The sequence below is a fragment of the Herpailurus yagouaroundi genome, unplaced genomic scaffold (genome assembly GCF_014898765.1).
Source record: "Herpailurus yagouaroundi ecotype Mexico unplaced genomic scaffold, PumYag 186, whole genome shotgun sequence".
In the NCBI taxonomy this organism is placed as follows: Eukaryota; Metazoa; Chordata; class Mammalia; order Carnivora; family Felidae; genus Herpailurus; species Herpailurus yagouaroundi.
Genome location: NW_024412417.1, coordinates 38,347,280 through 38,363,526, shown reverse-complemented (window position 1 = coordinate 38,363,526; position 16,247 = coordinate 38,347,280). Strand labels below are relative to the sequence as shown.

General features: G+C 52.0%; 1 protein-coding gene across 3 annotated transcripts in view; it reads left to right on the top strand.

Annotated features, from left to right (window-relative positions):
- ADCY8 (adenylate cyclase 8) overlaps positions 1 to 14,096 on the top strand; it is a 221,115-nt gene extending 207,019 nt beyond the window's left edge. For all 3 annotated transcript variants that reach the window (XM_040494443.1, XM_040494442.1, XM_040494439.1), the window contains 4 exons: positions 2,946 to 3,092; positions 9,117 to 9,209; positions 10,689 to 10,803; positions 13,526 to 14,096. In XM_040494443.1, coding sequence (XP_040350377.1) covers positions 2,946 to 3,092; positions 9,117 to 9,209; positions 10,689 to 10,803; positions 13,526 to 14,013 — 843 coding nt within the window. In that variant the 3' untranslated portion in view covers positions 14,014 to 14,096. The remainder of the gene's footprint in view (positions 1 to 2,945; positions 3,093 to 9,116; positions 9,210 to 10,688; positions 10,804 to 13,525) is intronic.
- The last annotated feature ends 2,151 nt before the right edge of the window (positions 14,097 to 16,247 follow it).

The following is a 16,247-nucleotide window of genomic DNA, read 5'->3' as shown; positions in this document are numbered from 1 at the left end:
AACAATTTAGAGTGTTTTATCTTGTACCAGACCCTATAGACGGCACATGCTATAGTCCAGGCATCCAGAAACTATGAACTGGATGATTTGAATGCACTAAGATGAATGGCCTGGGGTCTTTGCCTTGTGCAACTCACACGAAAGGAAGAGACAGACATTAGGTGATAATGTAGACAGCAAGGGATATAGCACGGTGCTCAGCCTCCTGACGCCATCTGTGGGTCTGAGAAGGTTTCCAAAAGACGTGGTATCCACATGGCTAGTGATGGCAGAGGAGAAGAGCTAGCCTGGTGAGAGAGGCTAACTGCAGGAAGGAAGGACATATCCCCTTCCCAGGGGTGAGAAGCGCGTTTGTGTCTTCGGCTCTTCCAGAAGCAGACCTTGAGACAAGGATTTGGGTGAAAGTAATTGGCTTGGAGGTGGTCCCAGGAAACCCTGGGAGGCAGGAGAGTGGGAAGGAAGGGAAGAGAAAGTGATAAACGAGGCATTAGCAGACTAGTTACCTCTGTAGGGGACTGGAGCTCAATCCCCCTGGGGATTCCAGGAAATGCAGAGAGCCTATCTCACAGCTATCTGGCTGAAGGAACTGAGAAGTATAAGCCAACTGCCATCAGTCACTGGTTGAGAGCAGTACTGGGGGCCTGAATTTCCCGGAGCCATCAGCCCGATGCCAATGGGGGCAGAATGCCCTCTAGTGGCCAGAGAAAAGCTCCACGCCAAGAAACACAAGGGCTCATAGCCGGAGCCCTTGTGAGAGCCAAGGCCGGAGCCCTTGTGGTTGTGAGAGAAGAGGTCAGGGCACCTGCAGCATCTTTTGCCATGTGTACCCAAGAATACAATGCTTGGCTGTTTCTGGAACGCGAGGTCTGATGCAGGGAATCACAGGCAATGAAAAGGAAGAGAAAGGTGGAGGCGAGGGCACGAGTATATGAATACACGTCATGCTGCTGTGTTTGAGCTTTGTCCTGAGGGCAGTGTGGCCATCGGAGGGTTTTAAGAATGGAAGAGACATGGCCAATATTCTGTCTTTAAAAGATCACCCGTTGGGGCGCCTGGGTGGCGCAGTCGGTTAAGCGTCCGACTTCAGCCAGGTCACGATCTCGCGGTCCGTGAGTTCGAGCCCCGCGTCAGGCTCTGGGCTGATGGCTCAGAGCCTGGAGCCTGTTTCCGATTCTGTGTCTCCCTCTCTCTCTGCCCCTCCCCCGTTCATGCTCTGTCTCTCTCTGTCCCAAAAATAAATAAAAAACATTGAAAAAAACCCACCCCCCCCCCCCCGGAGTCCGCCGTCCGCGCGGCCGCGGGTTGCCTAGGAGGCTCAGCCAATTAAGTGTCCAGCTCAGGTCGTGATTTCACGGTTCATGAGATCAAGCCCTACATCGGGCTCCAAACTGATCTCGCAGAGCCTGCTTGGGATCCTCTCTCCCTCTCTGTCTATCCCTTCCCGCTCATGTGCGCACATGCTCTCTCTCTCTCTCTCTCTCTCAAAATAAATAAACTTAAAAACAAAAGATCACTCCGGCCACGATGTGGAACATGCTTCTGGATGGGACAAAACGAGTCAAGGAGTCCAGTGTGGGCGGGAAAGCCGGTGGGCCTGATGAACAGCAAATGGCAGGAGGGGCAGAAAACAACACTGGAGATAAAGAGAAAGCCGGCAGCACTTAGCAAGTTACTGAATCCAGATGTGATGGAGAGGAAGGGGCCAGGACATCCCCGAGCATCTCTGAGCGTCTCGAACTTTGATGACTCAGCAACACGAGTGCCACCGACTGAGAGCAGGAGGGAGCAGGTTTGGGCAGAGAGAAGATGCACTTGGGTTCAGCATGCAGAGCGTGAGGGGTGTGAGGACAACCCAGCTGGAAGCCCAAGAAAGGGAGCCGACTTGAGGATAAGACTTCAGAGGCTGCCCCACTTGAATGTTGGAGAAAGATTGAGAATAAACAAAGTGGCCCAGGTAAGTGCGCAGACTTTGGACCTGGCAGTGGGTCCAGAACGGAGCCACAGCCATCAGCCACGTTTAAGATGGAAGGTGAGCCCAAAAAAGGCCTCTTTGAGGGAGCCAGGCATAATGGCAGCAAGTATGACATCGGTGAAACAAGGAAGGTCGAGACGCGCGGTCTTGGGAGCAGTCACCACACTACCCCGCAGAGGCGTCCTCGAAGACATGAAGACATGATGTCTGTGGGGCGAGTCTTTCCACTTTGGCTGGCAGTCTGACACGGAGCGAACACCGCAGGGGTGGGGACAGGCGGTGGAGAGAACCAGTTTGAGAAGTTTGGACGAGGAGGAAGAGAGGTGGGTGGTCACAGGTGTGTTCGGGCTCCAGGGTGTGTTGTACTTTTCCAAACGGGACATTTGCAGGAGGGGGGGAGGAAGAGGAGGAGGTCGTGGAGGAGAGAAGAAATAAGGAAAAGGATCACTGCGGGAAGAAGTTGCTGAAGAAGGTAGACGCAAGGGCTGTCGAGACATCAGGTAGAAACGTTGGCTTTCCACAGAAGAAAAATACATCGTCTAGGGTTGAAGCCAAAGGGATGAAAATAAATATGAATGTAGACACGAGTGTAAATACTGGAACAGAGCTGGGTCACTGCCAAGAGCCTCAGTTTCCCGACAGAAGTGAGAGACAAGATCATCTCTTAAGAGGAGTCGTGTGGGGTGTGAAGTTAGGGACAGTGGTGAGGGTTTGGACTCGCTGCTGAGAACAGAGAAGGAAGCTGGCCAGCAACAAAGGATATGCAGTCAGACCTCTGGGTGCAGCCAAAGCTGGAGACTATGAATTGTCAACGGTCCCATCCACATGGTTACTGTTTTGACATGACTGTGCCAGAGCCCCGTTCTCTGCACTCTCTGTGGGTGCCAATGCATGCGTGCATGGGGAGCATCACTGCAGAACCTCACCTCTGATGACCTTCTGGCTCCCTCCCCCCATGTGTCTCCCTGTCCAGGAGCTGTATTCCCAATCTTATGATGCCGTTGGGGTGATGTTCGCCTCCATCCCGGGGTTTGCAGACTTTTACTCTCAGACTGAGATGAATAACCAGGGAGTAGAATGCCTGCGTCTGTTGAATGAGATCATTGCTGACTTCGATGAGGTAAGTCACAGCCTCAGAAGCCTCCAATCACCAGTGGGCACCACTCTTGTAAAAGCATCATGTCCACCGTAGCAATAGCCATTGTTTGCACTTACAGGACTCCAGGCTGTAGTGTAGACACAAACACGTATTATCTAATTTAATTTTCACAAGAGATAAACACCAGGGTTTCTCCACCTGGGGGATCGAGAGCATAAGCCTCCGTGAGGCTAGATAATCTAACCCAATGTCAAACAACCATCAAATGGCAAAACCAGGACTTGGAGGCCGCTGCTACTCGGGCACTGGTGTCACAGAGACTGGGCAGTGATGGGGACATTTCTCCGTCTGCTCAAAGTGCCAGAGATAAAACCATCAGTTAGCATTTTGTCCAAGACCTAAACATAAGCGTACGCATAATCCAGATAGTACTTTGTTCTTTTAGGCTCCATGAGTCTGAAGAACACATCACATGGGAGGAGATACTCTTGCTGTACTAAATTTACATTAATAGGCTTGGCAGGAATGATCCTTCCCCACCCCCTCCCCGCACGCCTGCCATCTTCTAGCTTGAAGTGGGGCGCCGTTGTCCATCTGTCTGCCCAGGCCTGAGAAGGGAAGTGATTCATTGAGAAAATGCTGAGGAAGAGACCTTGCAAAGATGTGGGTTCAGCTGAAGTCTAGCCTGCTAGCCTGATGCCCGTGGAAATCCAAAAAAGGGCACAGCAGTGCATTATCAGTATCCAGACCTCATGGCGTTCTTGAGAAGGACGTGGGTGGGGCACCGGGAGCCCCATTGTGACGTTACCCATTGTGACATCGTCACCCTCTCGCTCCACCCCCACGTTCCGTTTAGCTACTGAGCCCCGTGAGTTCCTTTTCGATGGCTCTTTGGTCTGCCCCTTCCTCACTACCATTGCTGCCCTATCCTTGCTTTCCGCCATCTTACTTGTCCCCTGGATGACAGGGGACATCTTACTTGCCCCCTCCTGTATCTCACCTCAGCAATCACCAAAAGCAAGACTATCTTTTCACATCCCTTTGAAACCTGAAGCCCATCAGTGCCTCCCCTTTTCCAGCGCCTCATAAGGTCACCTGAGGCTCTGCACTTGCTTTGAACTCGCTGGTCCTGTACTCTCTCCAGCTTTACCTCCCACTGCGTGCCACCTGCCCCCCACCCCCACCCAAGCACCATCCAGCTACTTACAAGCGCTTACACCCACCTGGCTGTTCACACACTGCCCTTTGTGCCCAGAAGTTATGCCATCGTCACTATACCCTGTCCTCTCTCCCTCAACTCCACGGGCAGCAGAACATGTAACACTCCCTGAACAGTCAATTCAGACATCATCTCTACTTGTGACACCTCTTCTCATCCCCCTTCTACCCAGCTAAATGTCGTTGCTCTTTTTTCGATGAAAAATGTATACTCTGGAACCTGCCCTCAGAGAGCCTGAAACCCTTCAGTGTGCAAATCTGCCTCCCCCACCAGCCACTTAGTTTGGGGGCAGAGACCCATCTAATTAATATAAATGTTTACCACGTGTTGCCACAAATGCAAAACAAGCTCAAGACATAACACTCAGTTACTTACCCCTCAACAAAACCCACAGGGGGAGAATTATTAACCTTCGTTTCACAAATAAGCAAAACCGAGGCTGAGAGACAGCAAGAGAGCCCAGGCTTTGCCACCACCAATTGGCCCAGCCAACATTTCCACCCAGGTCCGCCATACTGTTTGGGTTTTTAACCATTAACTGGCCTCTCATGGTTCCAGTTTTGCAGCCAAAAAGGCAACAAGGGCCATTTTGGTTGTCCTAGGGATGGGAATGGGGATCAAGATAAATAAGACACGGTCCCTTTTTGCTTCGCATGGCTTCCCAGTCTAGGGAGGGACAAGATGATTGAGTCACCTTTACATGGGAAGTAAGTGTACTCATTCAGAGGGCCTGGCATTGTGGAGAGTAGAGGGTGATTCCATGGTAACAGTATCTTTATTCCAGCTCTTTTTGACAGGCCATAAGCTCATAAAGATAGGAATTATATTCTTATGTGTCCTGTTAAGTCCTCAGGGGCTGGTGCTGTGCGTAGAACATAAGAGATGTTCGTAACAGACGCTTACTAAGTATTTGCTAATGGGATCAACCAATCAATTAATTAATTAATGGGGGACAAAAATCAGCAGACAAATAGCAAGGTGAAAAGAAACTAGGGCAATCCAAAACATATCTTCAAATTAAAAAAAAGAAGTTAAAATAGCTGTATTAAAAATAATCTGACCGAAGGTTGAGCCATCAGGCTTTGTTTTATTTTAAACGCCGTAGCACCCTCCATCCCTCCAAAGTGCTCACAAGCAAGTTTTTCAATGGTAATGCGTAAATTTCAACTAAATTTGCATCTCAGTGCCCCAGTTTGTAGACCCCAGGAGTCTTAGGAAAAGCAGACAGCGCCCCTAGTGGTAGTGGCGTGTTTTTGCAGAGGGAGGTTGGGGAGGCTAGGAGAAGGGGGTGGAGGTGGGATTGGTCCAGGAGCTGGGCTTTAGAGCAGGAGGAGGAGGAGAGGGAGGAGGAGCTGGCAGGGAGGTGAGAGAAGATAGGAGAGCAGAGCTGAGAAGGAGAAACGGAAAGAAGAGACGGCAAGAGGAGGAGGAAGAGGGAAGAGCATGTGGTCAGCAGGAACATTCTCTGGCTTGCCAGCCCCTCGGGCCACCTGCACGTGCCTTCTGTGTCAGGAGAGACCCTCTGCATTCTGCCCTGGCGAAGCTCCAGCCAGATGCCCTGGTGCTGACTTTAGTACCAATGCTGCTCCGGCTGATAAAACCACCACGGGAACCTGAAAGCCTGCAAAATCCCTCCGGGCTCGAGGAAAGCAGAACACCGCACAGAGCACATGCGCCAAGACTGGGTTCAAGACTCCTCACCCCAGGGCCCCTGCTTCCTCGAAAGCTGCAGGGCGCTCCCACGTTTCAGCACTCTGTGCGGACTAGTGAATTAATAAAGGGGCTGATTAGGAACCGCGTTATGCCCCCAGACGCTTTTAGCTCTATGGTGGATCGATTTGCTGCGTGGACACTAAATGAAAATAATGAAGCCGCTTGCTGCCTTCTGATCCACTTCTGAGAGGACGCAGCATTGCCTGGGCCTGAAATTGGCCCTTGGCCAGGTACTTCCAAGAGCAGAGAGGAAGAGTCCCCCCTCCCCGCAGAAAGCTGGGGAAATGCAGCTGTACGGAGGCAGAAGGACAGAGGTGGGCCACCAAAGACATGCCTTAGATCCCGAACTAACACTTTAACGGCCGAAGGGATGCTGGGACCAAACCTCGGTGTAGTGTCTGAGGGCAAGTGTCAGACGTGATCCCAGGCTGAGGACACTCAGCCTTCCCTGGACGCGGTTTGTGCGATCTCAGCCAGGGCAGAAGAGGGGCTTCACTCAATGGCTCAAGAAACAAAAATAACAAACAAAGGCTGCCTCAGCTGTGAATCAGGCAACACAAACACACACGCACGCACGCGCGCACACACACACACACACACACCCCAAAGCAAATCTCAAAAGCACTTGCCCGTGTCTCCCTTGTTTCTCTGAAGAATTTCTCTCCAGCTGGAATTTTTCACGTTTTCTTAGCTCCAGAATCATTTTGACAGGATGCCTGTAGCAAGATGCATATGGAAAACCCATCTTCTCTTCTTGGTCTGGCCCGCCTGTCTGCCCAGCCCCAGCACGGCATGAGCCCCGAAGGACATCACAGTCTTTAAGGGAGGCAGGGAGTTGGAAAACCAGAAGTTACATTTAGATACCCACCCACGTGGAGGAAGAGGAGGCTAGAACTTAGCCCTGGGAGCCAAGGAGGTTTGAGTTTTGAACCTACCTTTTCTGCGGAGGGAGTGAGACACAGAATCTGGATCGCTTTGAAGATGGGGCTAAGGATTTTCTGGAAGATCAGATGTGGGTTATGATGTTTTTACCCAGAACAACTAAACAGTGGAGACGCCATTAATCAAGGTGGCAGGTGGGTAGAGAGGACCAAGGGTGTAGCTTTGGGAATGGCAGGTTGGCGATGCCTTTGAGGACTGTAATGGGGATGTCACAGCAGTTTTGTGCAGAAGAGTCTGGTGGTCAAGGAAGGACACATGCATTTAGGAATCTTGGGCAGAGAGACTGTGTGGAAAGCCCATGAACCATGGTGACAGAAAAAAAGAAGAGGTCTGAGGCCTGAGCCCCGGGGCCCCCAACACTGTGAGATAAGGAAGATAAGAAGGGACTAGAAAAGGACTCTGAGGAGTTGCCAGTGGTGTGGAAGTAAAGCCATGAGTGGGCAGAAACCACGTGGGAGAGGTGTGGCAATCAACCGGGTAAGATCCAGACAGTGGGCCAAGTGAGGCCAGACAATGGGAGGGGTTGTCGGAGGCCTGGACAAGAGCAATGTCAGTGTCAAGGTGGTTCTGGGGGATTTAGAAAATGATGGGGAAGAAGTTGGAGGCAGTGAGTAGAGAGAACTCTGCAAATTTTTACAGCAAAAGGAAGGAGACAGGTGGAAAGAAATGTGGTGTCCCGGAAGACTTTCTCCAAGATGGGAAAAATAACCACAGCCCTCTCCTGACTTCCTTGAACCTACCACGCATCTTCCCCAACCTCCAGGCCTCATTCGTGTCGTCCCCTCTGTCCGGACGCCCCTCTCAACCCTTTCCACGCCCCCCAGCCTCCCAGCACCCAAACCCATGCACCCACCACTAAAACACCCTTCCTCACTCTTTAGAAGTGAAGCTAGAAGTCACTTGCTCAGGGGAGCCTTCCCAGCCCCTCCAGATTTCATCAAAATGCTCCTCTCTCCTTGTTCCTACATCCTGTATGTTTCCATCATGTACTTTACTAGAATTGAGGCAGGGCACGTTTTGTGTGATGGTTTATTTAACATGTCACACACACACACACCCTGCCTGGGCTGTCAGCCCTCGGACGGCTGGGACCTCCTGTCCTATTCGTGAGACGTTGCAGAAGCTCAGTGGATACTTCCTGTATTAGTTTACTTCCGCTGCTGTAACAAACCACCGCAAATTTAGTGACTCAAGACAACAGAAACTTACGATGTTATAGTTTGGAGGTCAGAAACCCAAAATGGATGTCACAGGGTTAAATCAAAGTGTCAGCGCGGCTGTGTTCCTTCTGGAGGCTGTAGGGGAAACTCTGTTTCATTCTGGCTACTAAAGGCCACCTGCATTTCTTGGCTGGTGGCTCCTTCCCCCGTCTTTAGAGCCCATGGTCACCCTGCTGTGACTTCCGCTCCTGCCTGATATCACATTGCCTTCTCCAACTTTCCCGTCTCCTCCTTTCACTTATGAGGACGTTTGCGATTACTTGGAGCGCACCCAGCTAGTCTAGGGAATCTCCCCACCTCAGGATCGTTAACTTCATCACATCTGCAAAGTCCTTTCTGCTCTGGAAGGTAAGATACCATGGGTTCCAAGAATTAAGACCTGGATATCTTCTGCAGGCAGTGGAATGGGAAGCCACAGGAAGGTTTTGCACAGAGTGGGGACATGATCTGACTTCCCCCCGAATGGGATCACTCTGGCTGCCATGCAGGGGATGGGGGGGGGGTGAGGCGGAGAGCAAGCAGGTACATTATTCTGATACAACCACCGGGTGGAAGCCAACAGTGGCTCAGGCCAGGATGCTGACAGACAAGAGTTAAGACTCCCAAATCCATGTGGAAGGTGTAGCCAAAATTTGTTGATGCTCTGGGGAACAGTTGGGGTTTCTTCTTTGAAGGAATAAAGTAAGCGTTTGTTTCAAAGATTCATCGAAACCGATCTACTCCTTAAAGGGTGTCCGGTCACACCCATCCCGGCACCTGCCACCTGCCGGGTGCTCAGTAAACATGTTGATTGCCCAAATGCATGATACACAGGGAGAAAGGTAGCGTCCTCAAGGCTGCTAAACCAGGCAGAGGTCGTCCTTTGTGTGAGCCGGGAGCGTGTTTCAGGAAGCCCCTGTCTTCTGGAAGAATAAACACCAGAGCTAACGTGGTTGCTTGGATCTATTTCAGCTGCTAGGCGAAGACCGGTTTCAGGACATTGAAAAGATTAAGACCATCGGCAGCACCTACATGGCCGTGTCGGGCCTGTCACCTGAAAAACAGGTAAAGGAACACCTTGCATTCAGCTGCACCATATGGCAGGGGCCACACTCTTGTGGGGTCACTGAAGACAGAGAGGCCATCGTCACCAGGCTGCCTGGGGACCGGTAGGGAGGAAATCTGATGAACTGGATATTCTAGTCGTGTGATGTACATTTGCTCCCAAGGGAATGAGGGTCTACTGGATGCAATGATGCCTCTACGACCCAGAAACCTCTAGGCTCCATGCTGAACGTCATTGTTGACTTGATGGACAAAATACCCTGGCCGAGAAATACCCTGATTATGATTTAATTATGAGTGTCACCAAATCCCCAATACCAGCCTGTTTTCTTGTTCTTACTTGTGTAAGTAGGACATAAGAACGATAATAGCTTCTGTTCTTTTGAGGGCCCCGTGTCGGGCACCAGCGTTAAGTGAGAACACTAGCACTTACCTTCCAGCGTTAGTGGACGCAACAGCATTATGCTCTCTACACCCAGTAGGTGCTCAATGCACCCAGTAGGTGCTCAATAAATGCTACGTGCATAAGAGTCTAAGTTCCTGGGAAGAAGGAATCCTCATCCCTTCTTCTCATCCTTCCTTTGTTGACTTTCCAACTAAACACCTAAAAACATTCCAAGAGTAACTATCTGGGAAGAAAACCATACTAGTAATCGGTTACCTGTGCATGGCACTTGAGAGCAGGGGTCCACAAAGTACATCCTGCCTGCCAAACCTGACCCATCATCTGTTTCTGTAAATACAATTTTATTGGAACACAACCACACACACACACACACACACACACACACACACATTACATATATTTTCTCTTCGGCTCCTTTCAAGCTAAAATGGCAGTTCTGAGTAGCCCTGAGGAGGCCCAAAACGTTTGCTCTCTAATCCATTACCGAAACTACTTGCCAACCTCTGCTCTGGAGGGGTACCAAGTTCTTTTGCATGCACAATCTCATTCAATCCCGGGGAGGTAGGGAGGTAGGCGGGGCAAGGATGCTGATCCCCATCTTATAGGTGAGGAGACGGAGGTTCAGAGAGGCACAGAGGCTTACTCCGCACCCCCCTCAAGGTCCGTGACCAAATGTCAAAGCAAATGTGAAACATCCCTTGAACAGACAGTGTGAGTACTTGAAAGGAAGTACACGTTTCCTAGATGGAAACACGACACATGCAAACATAAACACGCGCACACGCGCACCAGTGAGCACAGTCAGGAATTCATAGTGTGGCCGCCTGAATACACAAGTGTCGACGTGGGGAAAAGAATCTGATAAGCCGCACACATTACACTGAGTTAAGCAAATCTCCTGCCATCCTGTGTTCGGGGACACTGCCGATGGGGGTGTTCGGGGGCTCCCACACCTGGCCGTCTTCATCCCAGGGATGCGCAGGTGGGTTAGGACGTAGCGCGGGGCTCCCCTCTGCTGCAGAAAGGTCCACGTTCACCACAGTGAGTGAGTTCTCCTCTCACTTGTGCTCCAGCAATGTGAAGACAAGTGGGGACATCTGTGTGCCCTGGCCGACTTCTCCCTCGCCCTGACCGAAAGCATACAGGAGATCAACAAACATTCCTTCAACAATTTCGAACTCCGGATTGGTGAGTAGCAGCTGGAGGTGTGGCCCCCTCCCTCCCACCCCCCGCCTCCCTCCCCGGCCTGGCTCCATCAGACCCTTCCCCCACTCCCTGCCCCATGCCCTGGGCACCCTGGGCCGTGGGGAGCTTTCTCCTACAACACGCAGCAGGCTTAGTGTGACCTCGCCAAGGACAGGGACAGGGACAGCGTCCGCTCAGGCCTGTCTAGGCTTCCTCTTGCTCTGGGTGCTGGAAGCCAGGGAAGCCTGCTGGCCTGGGTGCAGACATACACAGCAGGCCCTACACCATAGCCACCTTTCCTCCAGCTCACTTGTGCAGTGCCCCACCCGCACAACACCCTGCTGAGGGAGGGAGCTGAGTCATCGCTCATTCACTCTGTCCCATGTCCTTGGTCAGTGTGTTGGTCTCCAGTCCTTCTGGATATGCCTTAAAGCAAAAGCAAGATTGCACTCCCAAAGATGTCAGTACTGTGGTGTGCAGGGACGGCAGAGAGGCTCCTAGCTCCTCACTTGGCCACACAGCTCACCCTTCCTTGCGCTCAGAGACCCCCTCGTGCAGCACAGCAATGCAACAGAAACCACAGCCAGGTGAATAGTGACCCTTTATACTTTGTATAACTCGCCAACTTCTTTGGCATCTCTGCTGCTTCTCGAAGGCCCCCCCTACAGCATGGTCTGAAAGCCGTAAACTCAGGCCCAGAGAAGGGGGGTGATAGCTTCCGATCACACAGCCAAGCGGACACCCTGGAGGCAGCCCCAGGACTTCCGGACAGACCAGGGACGTCTGGCTGCCGGGCTGCAGCCTAAGACGGCCTTTGCCACAGTCTTCGTATTTTACATCTCCTTTGGCCTTCATGCCATTTTACTTAACTTGGCTCTCCCTCACCAGCTTTCAGGAAAAAAACAGTCAAGAAATACCAGTATCTGACTTGTCAGATCTTTGTTCATATATAAAAGCTCTATTTTATGTTCTTGGTCTATGGATGGGATGTTCAAGGCTTGTTCCGCATCTTCCACTGACCCTACGTGTCCTTGCTGAAATCCTTTGACCACACAACGGAACCAGGACTAAAAACCAGAACTTTAACCCTGAACAAAGGCGGGAGACGTCGCTGGGCTCAGGGCCGACCCTTGGTGTGAAATCTCACAGTGCTGGCATAGATCAGAGGTTAGAAGATTATTTTCCCCATTTCACGGGGCACCTCTGTGTGTGTCTGGGGTCAGCTGTGGCCACCTCTGTGAAGTTGGGCCCGTCATTCCAACCCTCTGAAGGTTATTACCCCCATCCCTGCCTGCCTCTTAGCAGTAACGAGGGATCAGACGAGGTGATGCCTGTGAGGGGCTCCGCAAGGCGTGGAGGGAGCCCCATCACTGTGATGCCCACACGTTCTGTAGGGTCTGCTTCTCTGATTTCTGTTTATTTTGTATGGGGCGGGGAGGGGTTGTACTTCCTTCCGCCTAGAATGATCTAACCCAGACATCTGCATGGCTTGTCCCACCACATTCTTCAGATGGCTGCTCAGAAAGGCCCTTCCCTAGCCACCTTCCTCCAAAATGCCCCCTCCCACCTCTCTCTTCCTTTAACCTGACCGGGTTTTCGTTCTAGCCTCTATTATTCATTGATACTGTATTACTTGTTTTGATATTTCCTTCTCTCCAGGTGAAGGTAAGCCCCGTGAGGGTTGGGGCTCTCGTCTCTCTTCTTTCCCACCCATTGCCCCGGTGCCTGGAACAGTGCTGGTACCTAGCAGGTGTCTAGTCAATTTAGTAGAATACACGAGAAATTCAAAGTCCAAAAGAAGGAGACCTACGTGCTCTCCAATGTGTTTGGTGAAATGCTATTATTCCTGGCAGAGAAGTCTACGTCTCGTAAAGGAGGAGGCGTCGAAGATGTCTTAAAAGGCATTTGCCAAATAAGATGTGGGGGTTGGGCAGAAATGATAGTCCAAGCAGAAGGAAAGGCAGGGACAAAGGCACAGAGGTGGGCGACGGCCGGCAGGTGAGGGGGGACTCTCGCGGGTCAGTGTGGACACAAAGGTGAAGGAGAGGGTGGCGGTGAAGGAGGCTGACAAAGCAGGACGAGCCAGATTCGAGGAGCCCTTGGCTGTGATCCCAAGGGGCCTGGGCTTCATCCTACAGGCAAAAGGGGCCGGGGCAGGTGTTGAAGCGGTTGGAACTTGGCCAGATGCGCACCAGCCAGAGCCCTCTTGCTGTGGTGGGAGGCGTGGGGGCTGGTCTGCTGGAGGACAAGGGAGGAGGCAGGGAGGCCCGTTGGGAGGCTTGTGCCACGGACCAAGGGAATGACGCTCAGGCCCTGGACTAAAACAGAGAAGGCAAAGGTCTACCCAGGCTCTCAGAGCACTGCAAGAGCAGAGGCTGGAGGAGACCCCAGTGTCCTGACTCGTGGCACAGTGCTCCATCGGTCCCACGGGCTACGTCAGCATCCTGGTGAAAATTCTCCTAATTTGCTCGGGAGCAGTCCCTGGTAGTCAGGCACCATGCCAAGGCTTTCCTCCCGTTATCTCATTCCATCTTCCTTCTACTCTGCACGTGGGAAAAGTGAGGTCCACCCAGGCTAAGTAACTGACCCAGGCCGCTCACCCAGTGAGCGGCCGAGGCGGGATCCACAGAGACCATACCTTCCCTGCTCACTGTCCCAGGCAGGGGTGCAGCCACCTCGGTGATGTCCCTCTTCTCTTACCTCTCGCTCCTTTGCTCGCTCGCAGGCATCAGTCACGGCTCCGTGGTAGCTGGGGTCATCGGCGCTAAGAAGCCACAATATGACATTTGGGGCAAAACTGTGAACCTGGCGAGCCGAATGGACAGCACAGGGGTCAGCGGCAGGATCCAAGTCCCCGAGGAGACCTATCTCATCCTGAAGGACCAGGGCTTTGCCTTCGACTACCGAGGGGAGATCTACGTGAAGGGCATCAGTGAGCAGGAAGGGAAAATCAAAACGTACTTTCTCCTGGGAAGAGTCCAACCCAACCCGTTCATCCTGCCCCCGAGAAGACTGCCCGGGCAGTACTCACTGGCCGCGGTCGTCCTGGGCCTTGTCCAGTCCCTCAACAGGCAAAGGCAGAAGCAGTTGCTCAATGAGAACATCAACACAGGGATCATCAAGGGCCACTACAACCGGCGGACTTTGCTGACACCCAGTGGGCCAGAGCCCGGGGCCCAGGCTGAGGGCGCCGACAAGTCCGATTTGCCATGAAAGCATTTTCTTTGTGTTTCCTTTTTTTGTATTTCTTTTATATATAAAATAAATATCCTAATAAAAAGGTTTAATTTTTTTTAGAACAAGGATGGTTTCATTGGTCTTGGGATACACTAGACTGAAGACAGGATTTGAGCTTCTCCTCAAATCAGAGACATTTATCGATCACCTCGAATGCACGAGGTTCTTTGGGAAGCACAGATAAATAAGACCTGCTCCCTTGACCTTGAAAGGCTCACAACTGAGTATGAAAGAGGCACGTGTAAGCAGACACTCGACACAAGTGCCCCTTATTACTTTTTCATGTTTTATTTATTGGGGAGAGACAGAGAGCATAAGTAGGAGAGGGGCAGAGAGAGGGGGGAACAGAGGACCCAAAGCAGGGTCTACCCAGCCAGGCTGACACCAGCGAGACCACCGCGGGGCTCGAACTCACAAACCGCGCGATCATGACCTGCGCTGAAGTTGGACGCTCAACCGGCTGAGCCACCCAGGCGCCCCTGTCGAGCTCTTGTCACGCGCAGGACCCGGTGCCGGACCCTTTACGTAATGACCTCACGCGACCCTCAACAGTACTGTGTGCATGCCCTCAGCCAGCGTGTGTTGAGCTGTGCCTGTACTTTCCTAAGCTCCAGAGAAATCCTGGCAAAAGTCTGGCCCTCGCAGAACTAGCAGTCAGCGTGGGGATTAATCCATAACGTTCCTCTAAACCAACACATAAGCAATCTACTTCCAGATAGGGGTAGATGCCGTAGAGAAAATTGGGGAGGACAATTGGGATAGAGAATTGGAGGTCGGGGATGCCGTGTAACTGGGATCTACAAGGAAGGCCTCTTTGAGGACTTCCTGTTGAAGATTAGCCCTAAACAATGAGAACGAAGCACCCTGGGAGGAGAGTGGCCCCATGGGAAGGAACGGCAAGGGCAAAGGCCCCGAGGTGGGATCAAACCCACGTGATCTGTTGGAGGACCAGCTCCAAAGGCAGTGGGTGAGGAAGCTGTTGCAGGCAGGTTCACTCTCCCCCGGAAAGACTGCCTCCTGAGATCTTCTCCTCTGACCACAAAGACTACCAGCAAAGTTTCATGCAGATGAGAGAGCTCAGAAAAGTAAAGGATTTTCCCCAGACCGTATAATTAGTTGTAGAACCGGGATCAGAACCATATGGGTCAGCCAAGGCTGACTGGTATTGAGAATCACTCCCATGTTAGTGGCTAAAACACGATGAGATTTCTGTCATTCATGTCCTATGGGGCGTGGGGCGGGGGGCGGGGGGCGGTGGGGGCTCCATACAATGATGTCAGGGCTTAACCTCCTTCCTCTCAGGACGTAGAGCTTTCTGCCTGATCCTCTGTGTCCAGCCTGCTGAGGAGAAGACAGGAAGGAAGGAGCGTCACTCAGAAGATCTTAGGTACCTGGCCTGGAAGTGGCACATTAGTGCCATCACCAGCCCGAGCTCCGTCACTGGCCCCCCTCACTCCAGGGGAAGTTAGGGAATGGGGTCTCCCTGTGTTCACTACTAAGAGTAAAATGAAACACAGCGAGGAGCATAATCTCTTCCGTAAGAATCGACACTCGTCTAAGTCCATCTTTGCCAACGCGGAGCTGCTCTGGTAAGTTCTGTGTTGGAGGAACGTACAAGGTTTAAGCAGTGGAAGGAGAAGGATGAAATCCTGACCATTCTCTAAACTCTTGCACTCTTAACAACAGCCATTTAGAAGAAACGTACCTCCAGTGGACATGCTTTCAAGGAAGTACCTACCCAGAATATTTCAGGTGAGACCCCCTCCCGAGGTAGGAGAGAGACTATGGTCTCCAGAGAAGCACGACGCACAGAGGCGGGGGACCCTTGAACTTTGAGCCATGTGGGTAATGGCCTTTGCTCTCAGAAACTATACACCTACCCGAGAACTACCTGAGGTCCCAACAGAATAAGAAGACGGCATCAGGTGAACTGTAAAGTCCTTCTGATGCCAGGGTTCATCATTATCTTCACAGACGCAGAGGAAGCCTCCTGGTTTATTCAGGCGGGTTTCTGAGGACACTGAAACAAAGTAAAGCCCAGGGGGTGCTGAGACTTGGAGCCGCAGAGAAGAGGAGGGAAGCTGGGGGTCTGGGGCTGCGGCAAACATCCCAGCAAAGAGGCCGGCCTCGGCGACGGCAGTCAGGCTGTGACAGCACTGTCTCCCAAAGACAGAGAAGACTTGATGCGGGCCATCAAGCTTTGGTCTGAT